The following is a 13,453-nucleotide window of genomic DNA, read 5'->3' as shown; positions in this document are numbered from 1 at the left end:
CGTGATGATGCAATCAACGAATGTGTATGTATATGAAATCTTTCCTATGATTTCGTCATTTTTTACAGCCAATTAGAAGAAAATTTGCGAAAGTGGATGCACAACAGGTTACGTTGTTTCGCGGATTAGATCTAATGAATGATTTGCTGGTTGCCGATAAATGCTTACGTAAACACATATATCGCAAGTGGAAATCGAGTACACGCGCGTATGCGCACGCACCATAAACTTGGCAAAGGATGACGTAGATTAACACGGACTCGAGTGTAACCTTGATCCGTACATTGCAGCCTCTCCCTCCCTTTGCCCTGCGACCCCTGATCCTTCTATTTCATCGAAGCTGAAGCGCTTCAGGAGCAACATACAACTTACATACATACATGCAATAAACCATAGACTTGAGAAGTATAGACCGCAGATGCCGTGTTGAGAAAATGGCCCTTGTGGAAAAAGAAATAGAGATAAATAACAAGGTCTTTCCTTCCTTTTCTATGTATTAAAAACAAATATCTATTAAAAAGAGAAAAAGAGACCACGTAATATATCTCTATCTCTTTTTTAACCACACTCTTCATAAAGCATGGCGGTCTATATTTCATATATCTATACAACGAATCAATGATGTGTGTGTGCGTGTTTCTTCCACCGAAATTCATGCTTAGCCCGAATCCGAACGATACGTTGCGAAAAATTTACGAAGTGAAATCATTTCACCTTATAGGCTTATATGTATATACACTTACACACGGTTTCCCGGGGGGTGCAGGGGACACCGTGCAACAAGGAAGTGGTAAAGATATTATCGATTCGCTAGAGCTCACGAGTTAACGGTTTGTTTACACGAGCGTGGGGGAAAGTGCGCATGCGCGTCAGAACCAAAACAATAATAAGAGAGTAGAAGATTTGTGGCTAACGGACGAGCGGTCGCTCGCTTTAGCTCTAGGGAACGTTGCCGTGCCCTTTTTAATCTCTATACTTATAAATCACTCAAAATTGTAAACTTTCGACCCTTTATTATTCGAAAACAGTTATTTGTTTGGTATTACAATCGTCAGTGGATTTCTGGATTCCGAACCGTACACGCTGTGTGAGAGCCGGAGCCAGACTTGCGTCAAAACGTGTATTATTGTGCAACGTGTGCTCGAATCGAAATGTAACACGATCGAGAAAGAGACGATGTTGACGTTGAAATAACTCCAATCGAGTTAAGAAAGAGATAGGCAAAGAAGAATATTTTCGTGTATATATGTTCAAACGAATTTAAAACCACCGTGTGTGCGTGCGTGTGGCCAACTGCGCCAATATATGTGTCCGATGAGAATGTGTTCATTCAATTCTTCGAACTAAAGCACGAGCAAAACTTGATGATTCGTTCAACATTCGAGAAAAGGAAAGGCTTGCAGAGGAGGGGGTAGGATAGATGGTGCGTATTTACACAGTGAATCACGCGTTCCATGCGATTACGAGACGCGACTGCTAGTTTAGGCCATCTATGTTTACACGAACATTTCTAAATATGTTCGTAAACATCAAGTGTACCTTTAATTGGGAAAGCTAGGCACGCTTAATCAATTCAGTTACCTATATCATTCAAAGACAGGTTTATTCTACTTTGACAAAAAAGTTATAATATATTTAAGAAACAATTAAAATAAAAAAACGGAAACAGTAAGCTAAGAAAGGATTTTTCTTGTGTATTGATGTGTGCAATGTGAAGAACCTTCTGCCTGCTTACGAAAGGAAAGGAAAAAAAGAGAGAAGGAGAAAGGGAAAGAAAGAGAGAGGACAATAACACGTTGGCCGAGAGCGCGGCTTTATTGTGGCCGCTGCTCGCCAGTATCGCAGACGTGGAGGTGTAAACACGGCATTCGTGCCATTGTCCTTTTGTTCTCGTAGCCGGTGAACGGGGGAAAGTAACCTACGCCATGCCGAGCGCCGAGGAAACAACCTACTTGATCGAGGTAGTGCCCAATACGACGCAGGACTTCCTCTCTCGCGACGTCGATCTTCTTGTCTCTCAAATCAAGGAGAACCTTCGACTATCCAGTTTGAAAGCTAAATCTAGCATCAGTCAGAAAAACCGACCATCACCATATCAAATACCTTCGAGGTCTTGGGCAGATCCTAATAACTGTGAGATGTGCGGCATGAAGAACACCGGTGGTCACGATCATCGTCATCACTTAGCTCATCATCATCACCATCACAAAAGGCCGACAACGAGAGACGACGACCCGTATGAGCTTTTACAAGAATTGCTCAGAGAAGGTGGTTTGATAAAAGAGGCTGTGAAGAGACTTCAAGCGAATCTCGTCGATCTGGATAATTCCGAGGAGGAAGATGATGAACAATCGTCGACGATTTATCGGAGAAAACCGTACTTCTACGATTCAGAGGACGAACAGTTACCACCGGTGTACAAACCACTTGAGCTGTGAAAATGAATTATAGTGCTGCCGGTATACGAGACCGGTATATGGAATTTAAAGAGATTTAAACAGATTTTTGTGGTGTCTAGACTACATAAAAGTGAAAAAAAGTTCGGTGTCCTTTATTCAAACAGTCATTCTTGTTCCTTGGTGTATCTTTCCACGGTTATACATTTGATATACCTCGTGTATATATATATACTCTGTGTGTATATATTGTGTATGTGCATACATGAGAAAAAAAGGGTTATCAGGCGAGACATATTCGCCTGTTAAGCGAAGTATGTGTGTGGCTCGTATCGAAAGAAAGTACAACGAGGTAAACATAATTAGCCAAGAACTTACGGCCTTACATGGTCGTGTTTGTAAATATGGTATGTTGTTATCCGAAGTAGTTTCACACGCACGGATCGTGTAAATTCGGCTAAGCTCGCCTGTATCGACGACTCACGAGGCTTACGTGGAAGACATGGCTGCCTCGATTCGGGCCCTCGGATTCGATTTACATGACAACAAGGTTCACCGATCTTTTTTCAAAACTACGATTCTTGTCCCTCTTTGAATAAACGGAAAAAGATGAAAGGAAGAGTTCCTGAGTGCTGCTCTCGCGTCCAGGGTACTAGAAAGATGAGGTTCTGGAGGTAGTGATTGACAATTGAAATTTACCGAAATCGTTTGCAACCTATTTGTTCTCTTTTTTATACAAAAACATTTATAATTTTCTGTTTGCTTTGATAGTTTATTACCTTTTTTGTAATTATAGAAAGTAATCTGGTAGTTAATTTGAATTAGGTATTTAAAAATGGAAAGAAGTAGCAACTTAATGTGCGATCTAATGTGAGTCGGTTAGCATAATAATTCCGCATCCAATAATTTAATGCTTATTTAAGTTCATGTGTTACCTCTGTTATATATGTATATGTATAGTTATGATTATAGATTTTTTTAATGGCGTGAAATACGAGAAAGAGCACGCGTATGAACGAAAAGTATCCTATAGTATATAGGATATATTAGTTAAAGAATTTTGCTCGATTTAATCGAGCTGTTATGGTCCAGTTACTACTAGAGGAGTTAACTAAGTAAATCATCTGAGAAATCAATCAACGAATTATAGAAACGCCTTTTTACGCGCGGAAGCATCGCAACTCGAAGGATAGTGATCTCATTTATTTTCTTCTTTTTTATTATTTTCTGTACAACGTACGAGAGGTATTTGTTTAAGATAGAATCAACAATGTAGCGTTCGTTACTTGAGTTATATATATTATGTATATGTATACTTTCAAATTTAAGTTCTGTAATTGTACGCACACGAATTATCGCCATTTTGTGCGTTTGAAAGTATTTATCCGACTTGGTTGAAGAGAGATAGTAAACCGACTTTGTTGTAAAAGTATATACGCGAGTGCGTGGGTTTCTTACACGATTGATACATGGTAGGTTTACATTCGCTCCGCATATATTAAGTACATATATAGTTATTTATCACTATCGATCGTTAGCGACGTAACAAACGCTGTACGCGCGTATAAATTTGTTGTATGCATGTTGGATGCACATGCGTATTCGGTTTAACGGTAGAGCATAATTCAGTTCACGATTTCGGAACTGATATGAAGAAAAATCCTGTAAAAGGTGGATTTTGTAATATATCACCCTACAAGAGTCGGACAAAATGAAAGCACGATATCGCCTATCGTGTCATGTCTACATATTGTACAAATGTTAACTAGTTCACAACTACAAACACTATGTTAGATCACAGTTCCGATGAACGCACGTGATCATATGTATGAGCGAATGAATGGAGAATTAGCGCGTTTCTTCCTGGTATGTATTTTGTGCGTGTATGTGCAACGATTTGAGTTCGCATAGGTATGAGTGTGTAGATAATGAGAGATTTGTCTTTAAATTCACCGTTAAAGTGTAAATCAAGGAAGTTATATACCTCGTTGTGATTGCCGGATTTGTCATCCGGCGAACCTTAATTATAAATAAACAAGTAAAAGATTTCATCCTAGTCTTATTTTATATTTTCTTTTACCCAGTGAGTTGTATTTTAGGAAATTATTTTTTTCAGAATTTTTTATTAGTTACTATATTGATTTATGCCACGTATTAATATTATAAATATTGTAATGTAGATTTTAACTCGTGCTGTTGCCATAAAAAAATAACGGAGAAATTTTGTTACGAAAAGATATCCAGTCACCTTGGTACATACATATATGGAAAACATATTTCATGCGTGAAGGTATTACAGGGACATCATAATATCTTCAGTGATTAAATGAGATAATCTTTCAATAAAAAAATAACAGAATCTTTGAGATATTTGAACTTCTTATTTAATTATTTTCTATTCTTAAAGATTCCTAAGTACATGTTTTTTCAAATTTGTATAATTTAATATAAAAAATGATATAGAAATAACTGTAATATACATTAGTAAAAAATTTTAATTTTCTATTTTTTCTTAAAAACACTCAAAACTTAATTTATAAATGATAGCATAGTGGTCAGATAATAATACCGATAAAGTGTTTTAGTTACTTTCAAACAAGATTATGGGAATCAATTTATATTTACCGGTGCTTGATATTTATTTACTCTACATACAGATAATGTTACGTAATGGAAATATTGTCGATAGCGAGGAGCAAAAGTAAAAAATTACAAAAGAGAATGATTCTTTAAATCTATGTTATTATATTCATTGATAGCATCGTAAAATACGGCTAATAAAGAATATTGAGTTGTTTTATCGATATGATAAAATTAAAGGGAAGAGCTGTATGATAAATAACTTTTGACGTTTTAAATAATGTACGTGGCTGGATTGAAACATTTGCGTCACCTCTTAGAAATAGATGATAACGGAAATTGGTATACGTAAATAACATATACACGATTATAAATAGTTATAGTTAAAATTATTCCTTTTGACATATATGAGTAATAATATGTACATACATATACATATGCACGCTCGTACGTTATCAGTGACGTTTTACGACATCCGTCTTTAATTAGAACTTCGAAACCAAGTAGCAGTTTATGAGCAAATTAATTGTCAAATCGTAATATTTCATCGATTCTCTTAAATCAGTTATGGATAAAAATTACACAACTAATAATCAAAATTTTAAGCAATGAAGATATATATTTTAAAGTAGTCAGTCAGTTGCAAATATGTATACATAGAATCATGTAATCGTACAATAAAATTATTTATTAAAAATCAAAGTTAATTAGATATAATAAAAGAAAAAATATGTAGATAGGAAATTATATGAAGCATGTTAGAAAAAATTATTATAGGAAATCTGCAATTTATTGCTATTATAAGATAGTACAATAATATTTTTCATTTTTCATAGATAAAAGATATATTTTTATACATTAATTTAGCTTATGTAAAACAGTGAGTTTTATACTCATATAAAAATCACCAAAGTTTATTATCAATGATTCCTCTTAATTATCGATTAAAAATGTAGGACGCCAAATAATCAAATTTCAAGGTTAAATTAAAGACATGTTAAGTCATTTGTTTGATCTAAAATAATATAATATAGAATGATAAATAATTTACATTAATTAAAACATAGTGAATTTGACTGCTCTTTTTATTTGATGTAGATTCATGTTGTTTTATAAAGAGTAAATTTAATACATGTATATATAACATACAGGTATGTAATGAGTAATGACTGGCAATGATAACAAAAAGCCAATCATTCCATGTCGTTACGCGGGAAGTTGCAAACATTATTGGTCGGTTGAAATTCATCACGTGATCCTGTTGCAGATAAAAGATAATAAAGTGGGTCGTGAATCGTACATTTGTGTGAAAAGTGATTTTACAAGTATCAATGGAATTTTCGTAACTTGAACATTGCATGAGTCATTGCTTACGTTACAAAGTCTATATTCAACTAGTGTCATAAGAAAACTATACTGTTCTGTCAACAAATCGGCAAATGAGAAAGTAATATGGCGGACGCTACGCATTTGTATGTATAGACACAACTTATTGATTCTTATCATATTCCTGATATTAATTAGGAATCGATATACTGTTATTGAATATAAATATATAATTGTTATAATGATAGCAACAAATTATTTGTTCTTTGTATTCCAAATACTTTGGTGTTTACTTTTTTTCCCTTGTGCATCATTTCTTGTCCAACTTGTTTCCTTACCGTACCTTATAATACCTTTACATAATGCTATCAATTATATTGCTTATTGCTTTATTAATTATACCATGACGACTATCTTTTATTCCAGCAAATATGATAATGTTTGTAATGTTAAATTCTAATTTTTACAACAATATTTTGCCAAACTTTAAGGTTATGTTAAAGGTAATTTCCTTCTGCGCATGTGCGAAGAAGGATACGAGGTATACCCATATATATAGAATGTTCAAATTCTATATCTAATGAAAACAGTAATACTAATATCACATTTAATACATAATTGAAGTTATAGAATTATAAATTGTTATTTAATATAACGATTATATTTATATTAATTTTTTAAATATTTGGACATATTCCCCATAAAGTGTTATATATACTATAGAGAATACTGAATACAGTCTGTAACAAATATGTTTTAATCTCTAAAAATAAAAAAATAAAAAGATAAAAATGTTAATCGGTAATTACTTATTTATCATATGTTAAATACAATTTCCATTTAATAAAATGTTACTTGTCATTGGTCTTATTCTACTAATTTTTGATTATGTAAAGCAGATAATTATCGATAATTATTTACCGATTACCGATATTAATATCATTTTAAAACAGATTTTTGTATTAAGTCTTATAAAACTAGAATTTTATTACTTTGGAGTATTTTTCGAAATTTTAAATGTGTTTAATAAAAATTGAAAAATGTATACTTTTAAATATAGCAATTATAACTGGGCGAAGAAATTTGTATATCGGTTAAAAAATTTTGAAGTGACGTAATTATTTTGATTGTAAAAAAATTGTACGTATATTGAATAAATTTAGCTGTAAATTATTCTCATTGAACTTTTTAGTTATTTCTTTCTCCTAAGAGCATATTGTCACTAATGAGGATAACGCTTATCTTGTTCATATGTAATACTTTATATAATCTTATTGTTAATATTATTTTTTTATGATAAAGATATATCGAATACTCGACCTATTTATTTCTGTGCTATTATTAAATTGTTAATAGAAAATTATACCTACAAGAACTTTTAACGTTGTTACTAATTTTCTTCTTTAATTATTGTTCAGATATTTTACAAGGAACAATATAGTAAGATTATATTATATTGTAATATACAATATGTTTTTATTGGATGGAAAGGTTTATATAAATTAGAACTGAAATTATTTGCTATTAAATTGGAAATTAGATTGTTTGTTAATGTAATAATAAATAAAGCTTTTATTTTTTCGTATTTTTTATTACTTGATAAGTATGGAAATATCATTTTAGGAATGGATTAGAATCATGCTTTCAAAGGGGAAATCTTACTTTAAAAGTACCTATGTCCCTTTTCCAAAACAATCGGAAAAGATTAGTCGCACGCATTAACTCAAATACAAAAGTACCAACTACAGGCACTTTTATTATTCTCGAAGGAGGAGTTGAGATTCCGTTTAATGATACAGATATATGCTGGCCATTCAGACAGGTAAATAAATTAATATAACATATAATATAGTAAAGTAATATAACGTATCTTGTTTATGTAATTTTTTTGTTAGGAGTCATTTTTTCAATGGTGTTTCGCTGTTGAAGAGCCAGGATGTTATGGTGCCCTTGATTTAGCAACAGGAACGTCCATTTTATTTATGCCACGATTACCGCCTGAATATGCAATTTGGGAAGGAAAATTACATAGTTTAGACGATTTTAAAAAACGATATGCAGTAGACGAAACTTATTATACCGACGAGATAGCTAAAGTTTTGAAATCAAAACAAGCAAATCTTCTTCTCACTTTAGTAATTTAATATTTAAAATAAATATTTTAAAGGACTACATACACTTAGGGGCTATCTTATTTAAAAATAAATTTATTATCGCTCGAAAGTGAAATGTAACTAAATCCTTGCGAAAAGTTATTAAAAATTTAAATAGCAATTTTTCTCCATAAAACAGTCAAGAAGAATATGAAAATTAAATTATCACTTCTGATACTGTTCTTGAAAATATATAGAGAAAAAATCACGACTAGTACAATTTCGAATAAAATTATTATTGATTCTACCTAAGCGTATGTTTCCTTTTTAATGAATAGCTTACTTAATCTAGTTTTGTAAACATATTTATTTCTCTTATTATACTTCTAGAATGGTCAAAATAGTGATAGTGGCTTGCAAGCAAAAGAGGCAACTTTTGATGGCATTAATCAGTGAGTACTAGTTTTCAATATTTTCTACATCATAAATAATTTATTTATTTACATTCTATCGTGTTATAGGTTCAAAGTTGACAATAAAATTTTATATCCTGAAATATGTGAATGGTAAGTGCTACAAAATTAATATTATACGGTCTGGTAAAAATACGTTAATTCGACCGAAAGAATTAAATAAATGGCTCCAAAGAAGAAATTTTTATTTTATTGTAGAATATAGGAGGTAGAACATATAAAACGTAAAAATTAATTACTATATATCAAATTGAAATTGGCGAAATTTCACACGATATATGGAAATTTAAAAAATTGCTATCGAAATTGAGCAATTGTCGATTTATTATATCGATATATATCGTTATAATTATTTTCTGTAAGTTTGTCACAAGTCTTTCACATGAAGCCTTTTAATAATGGCTCTATAACTCCAAAATCGTTAAATTAAAAGTATCATTGAAAACAGGTTCAAGATATAAATACTAATCGTTATATCTGTTTTAATTCAAAACAAACAATTTTATTGTATTCTGCAAGAGATATTTCATACTGCTTCATCTTTTCATTTCATAATTGGAGAAGGTACATTAAATAAGACATGAAGGAATTATTGTTAAACCTAATCTTATTAGATGCTTGTATACTTTATGCAGATGATACTAGCTGGTCATGTATGGACAAAATTTTTTATGCGTATGAGCATGCAATCCTCTGCTTGGATCACTAAATTTATTATACGAAGCTATGAATCCAATTCTGGAAATTACGCTGGACAACAAAGTCTAACACAGACTAGCATTCTTGTAGAAGAGGGATTAGAAATACAGGAAGTGCCTTTAATTGTTAGAAAGATCAAAGATATTGAAACCATATGTAACAATAAAGATCAAAATAGCATTTCTATTATTGATAATTGTTACAAGGTTCCTGATATATCTAAGAAGAATGAGCCATTTACATTTAATGTTAAAAGTAATGCAAGTTCCAAAAGTAACACTAATGTGAAAAACAAAGCATTAAACCAAAGAATAGACATAGAAACAGATGAGGGAACTGCAATATTATTTTATTCAGATCTTGACTGTTTCAAAGATTTAAACGTAGAAGAGGCATTGCAAGGATTACAACTGTTCAATGCAACTAATGATGTCTATCCTACGTTAGACAACAAGATCTCGCAAGAAATCAATTGTAGAGTAGCTTTAGAAGGATTAAGAAAAGTTATAGACTTAGAAAATAATTGGTTTAAACAGAAGTCTAATAAAATGCAAAGAAATAGGCAGTTTGATGTTGATAATACTACTAGAGATATGATAATGAAACAATTGATTAAATTAATTATTAATAGTAGTGATGCTGAAATAATAGTTCAGGGGCTGATAGCCCTAAAAAAGGATAAAGTTAGTCCATCTAGAAATATATATAGAGATTTGATGTGTGATGAAGCTTTAAGTCGAGCAACAGATGGAGAGTTTTCACCTGCACAATTAGTAAATTTAATAAAGATTTTATCATCTTATAAAGATTCTAAGTACCGTAAATCAATAGATACCTTATGGGTTGGTATTTTGCTTCAGGAGCAAGAGATTAATACATATACATTAGTAGCATTATTTAAAGTATTAAAGTATTTTAATCAAAGTAAAAATATGGTCAAACTTATTTTAGAGAGAAAACTTTCTGACTGTTGGTTAAAATTAACAGGCACACAAATTGCAGAAATACTAGATTCTTTTCATGATGATGTTTCTGCAATGAAATGTTTAATGAGTGCCAGTAAGTGGGCAAGTATAAGCATGAATGCATGTAGTGAAAAAGATTTAATAAATTTTATACATAGTTTACATGTAAAAGATTACATTGATGATAGAATAGAAAGTACTTTACAAGGCTATTTGAAATCTAAAGCATCACAAATTGATGATTCAAAATTAATAGCTACAATTATGAATTATTGTAAGGATTTGCAAATCAGAAATGAAAGAATCCTGTCAGAATGTGGGGAATATTTTATGAAACATGCTATGAATATATCAACTTCTTCATTGTCTTCTATTCTTACACCATTTGGATTATTATATGTACATCCTCCCAATAGTACTGAATTTTGGAAAACTTTTGATGATGTGTTATCAGTAAAATTTCATGATTTGAAATTAGATGATGCTTTAGATATTCTTCTTTCTTGTACTTATTTGGAAAAATATCCTGTTAAATTTTTTGATAAGATATTTATTTCACAATTACTGCATAAAATTCATTTGAGAAATCATTCTGTATTTTCTAATCGCATAAAAAATAAGTTGAAATTACTGGATGCTACCATGTTTTTAGAGTCTAAGGAATATCCATCTTTACATTTTCCCCTAAGAAGAGTAGAGAAACCTTTATTTTTAGATGCTCGAATTAGAAGAGCAGTGAACATGATATATCAACCATTGGCATCCTTAGTAGGGGGAGAACAAAAATTGAGTAAAAATGTGATATTGAATAGACTACCACCTATAAATTTCTACATTCTTGATATTCTTATACATCCGCATATGGTATCCACGTCGGTATTTCATTTGAATTTAGATCAGGAGAAAAATGTGAATACTGCAGTTTTTATTTATTTACCAGAGTATTATTGTAGAAATACGCGACATTTAATAGGACCGCAAATAATGAAAAAGAGACAGATTAAGAAATTAGGTTTTAAAGTTATGATGTTAGATTATGCAACAATACAGGAACTCTGGAATCAATCTAATAAATTGTTATCTTATTTGTTGAAAAGTTTACATTCTGCAGAAAATTCTGTATAACATATACGTAACAGAAATATAAAATATAAATTCCTCTATTTTTGATAGAAATTGTAAAAGTAGTTTAATGAAATATATTGTATAATGTGTAGAATAAAATCTTTCATAGATGAAAACTGAATAATTTCTTATATAATTATTGACAATTATATTATTATAAAATAAGATGTAAGTTTTATGTGAAGACATATGTATATCTTTTCTTTATAGTCGAGTCATAAAATCTCCACAAGAAATTGAGGTACTGGAATATGTGATTAAAGTTAGCTCAGATGCTCACAAATCTATTATGCAAATGGTGAAACCAGGATTTGCAGAATTTCAAGCAGAAGCAGCTTTTATGCATTATGTATACTCCATAGGAGGTTGTAGGCATGTGTCTTATACTTGTATTTGTGGATCTGGACATAATGCATCTATATTACATTATGGACATGCTGGTGCTCCCAATAATAAAGTTATAAATAATGGTGATATGTGGTAAGTTTTGATCTCTGACATTTTAATTGAAATTTATTTTATTTACAAAAAATATTATTTTTTGTCTATAAGCCTTTTTGACATGGGTGGAAACTACTGTGGATATGCAGCTGATATTACATGTAGTTTTCCAGTTAATGGAAAATTTACAGAAGACCAAAAAATGATCTATAATGCAGTGTTGGCTGCTCGTGATGCAGTGATGGATGCTGCAAAGCCTAACATTCTTTGGACAGATATGCATCTTTTAGCAAATAAAACTATGTTATCTTCACTAAAAAGCGGTGGTTTATTAGTAGGCGATGTTGATGAAATGATGAAAGCAGGATTGCACGAAGTTTTTCAGCCTCATGGGCTTGGACACTTTATGGGATTAGATGTTCATGATGTTGGTGGATATCTTCCAGGACATCCTGAACGTTCATCAGCTCCAGGCTTAAGAAAATTGAGAACCAGTCGTGTTTTACTAGCTGGTATGGTTTTGACAATTGAGCCAGGTTGCTATTTTATTGATTGCGTAAGTAAAAAAACTATAATAGATTATAAGAATGTGAAGAAAGTATTGAATATTAAAGTTTTTCGAATCTATAAAGATTCAATAATATTAATAAGATTTTATATATCAATCAATATAAAAAAAATAGTTGATATATAGTTATTAGATGCAGCACTGAAAAATCCAAATCAATCAAAATTCATCGTTGCTGAAGAATTGAAAAGATTCCGTGGTTGGGGTGGAGTTAGGATCGAAGATGATGTTCTTATAACGGAAACAGGCGTAAGAAATTTAACGGATGTGCCACGCACGTAAGTTTCTTGCATATTTTGATATTTACATTACCTGATATTTAAATTATTCGTCTTACAATTATATTCATTATTTATTAATATTTATACGCACTTTATTTGTTAATATCTGCACGATTTTTGACGTCACTTGCAACTAAAATGTAAGTATAACTTACAATAACACACCGTTTAATTATAGCGTGGAAGAAATAGAAGAATGGATGGCCGCTAGAAAAGAATGAAGTTAATTACATATGAGAAAACAATGAATACATCGTATAAAATATGCGATTGTATAACGAAGAATTTCGTGCAAGGAAACACTATTTACATATTCTGTTCCTTATGATATAAGAACAATTGTGATACGTCATATAATGTCATAAAATATTTTTACACGCGTTTCTTATAGCGCATATAATGCAATATTTAGTATCAAACAGGTTTAAGTCATGCCTTTATAAATTGTATATAAAAAGAAACAAATAAAACAATATTCTTTATTATACGGTGCAGTTCATCAATAC

General features: G+C 31.2%; 2 protein-coding genes across 5 annotated transcripts; both read left to right on the top strand.

The window, feature by feature from the left end:
* The first annotated feature begins 846 nt into the window (after positions 1-846).
* Positions 847-4,452, top strand: LOC122570743 (GSK-3-binding protein-like). The gene has a single exon (XM_043733529.1). It carries the CDS (start codon positions 1,926-1,928, stop codon positions 2,436-2,438), a length of 513 nt encoding a protein of 170 aa, XP_043589464.1. The 5' UTR covers positions 847-1,925; the 3' UTR covers positions 2,439-4,452.
* A 1,589-nt stretch (positions 4,453-6,041) lies between these two features.
* On the top strand, positions 6,042-13,432 carry LOC122570737 (xaa-Pro dipeptidase). 4 transcript variants are annotated; one of them, XM_043733520.1, is made up of 9 exons: positions 6,042-6,448; positions 7,926-8,124; positions 8,198-8,437; positions 8,786-8,847; positions 8,917-8,961; positions 11,868-12,137; positions 12,210-12,654; positions 12,793-12,944; positions 13,126-13,432. In XM_043733520.1, exons 1-9 carry the CDS (start codon positions 6,429-6,431, stop codon positions 13,166-13,168), a joined length of 1,476 nt encoding a protein of 491 aa, XP_043589455.1. In that variant the 5' UTR covers positions 6,042-6,428; the 3' UTR covers positions 13,169-13,432. The 4 variants fall into 4 exon arrangements, with proteins under 4 accessions (XP_043589455.1, XP_043589452.1, XP_043589454.1 ...); XM_043733517.1 differs by lacking the exons at positions 6,042-6,448; positions 7,926-8,124; positions 11,868-12,137; ... (1 more) ...; positions 12,793-12,944; positions 13,126-13,432 and adding an exon at positions 9,504-11,793 and having other exon boundaries at positions 8,423-8,437; XM_043733519.1 differs by lacking the exons at positions 6,042-6,448; positions 7,926-8,124; positions 8,198-8,437; ... (4 more) ...; positions 12,793-12,944; positions 13,126-13,432 and adding exons at positions 8,970-9,226; positions 9,504-11,793.
* The last annotated feature ends 21 nt before the right edge of the window (positions 13,433-13,453 follow it).

This window comes from Bombus pyrosoma, linkage group LG9 (assembly GCF_014825855.1).
Source record: "Bombus pyrosoma isolate SC7728 linkage group LG9, ASM1482585v1, whole genome shotgun sequence".
Classification (NCBI taxonomy): Eukaryota; Metazoa; Arthropoda; class Insecta; order Hymenoptera; family Apidae; genus Bombus; species Bombus pyrosoma.
The sequence above is the reverse complement of the archived record's forward strand: the minus strand, read 5'-3'. Positions and strand labels throughout refer to the sequence as shown.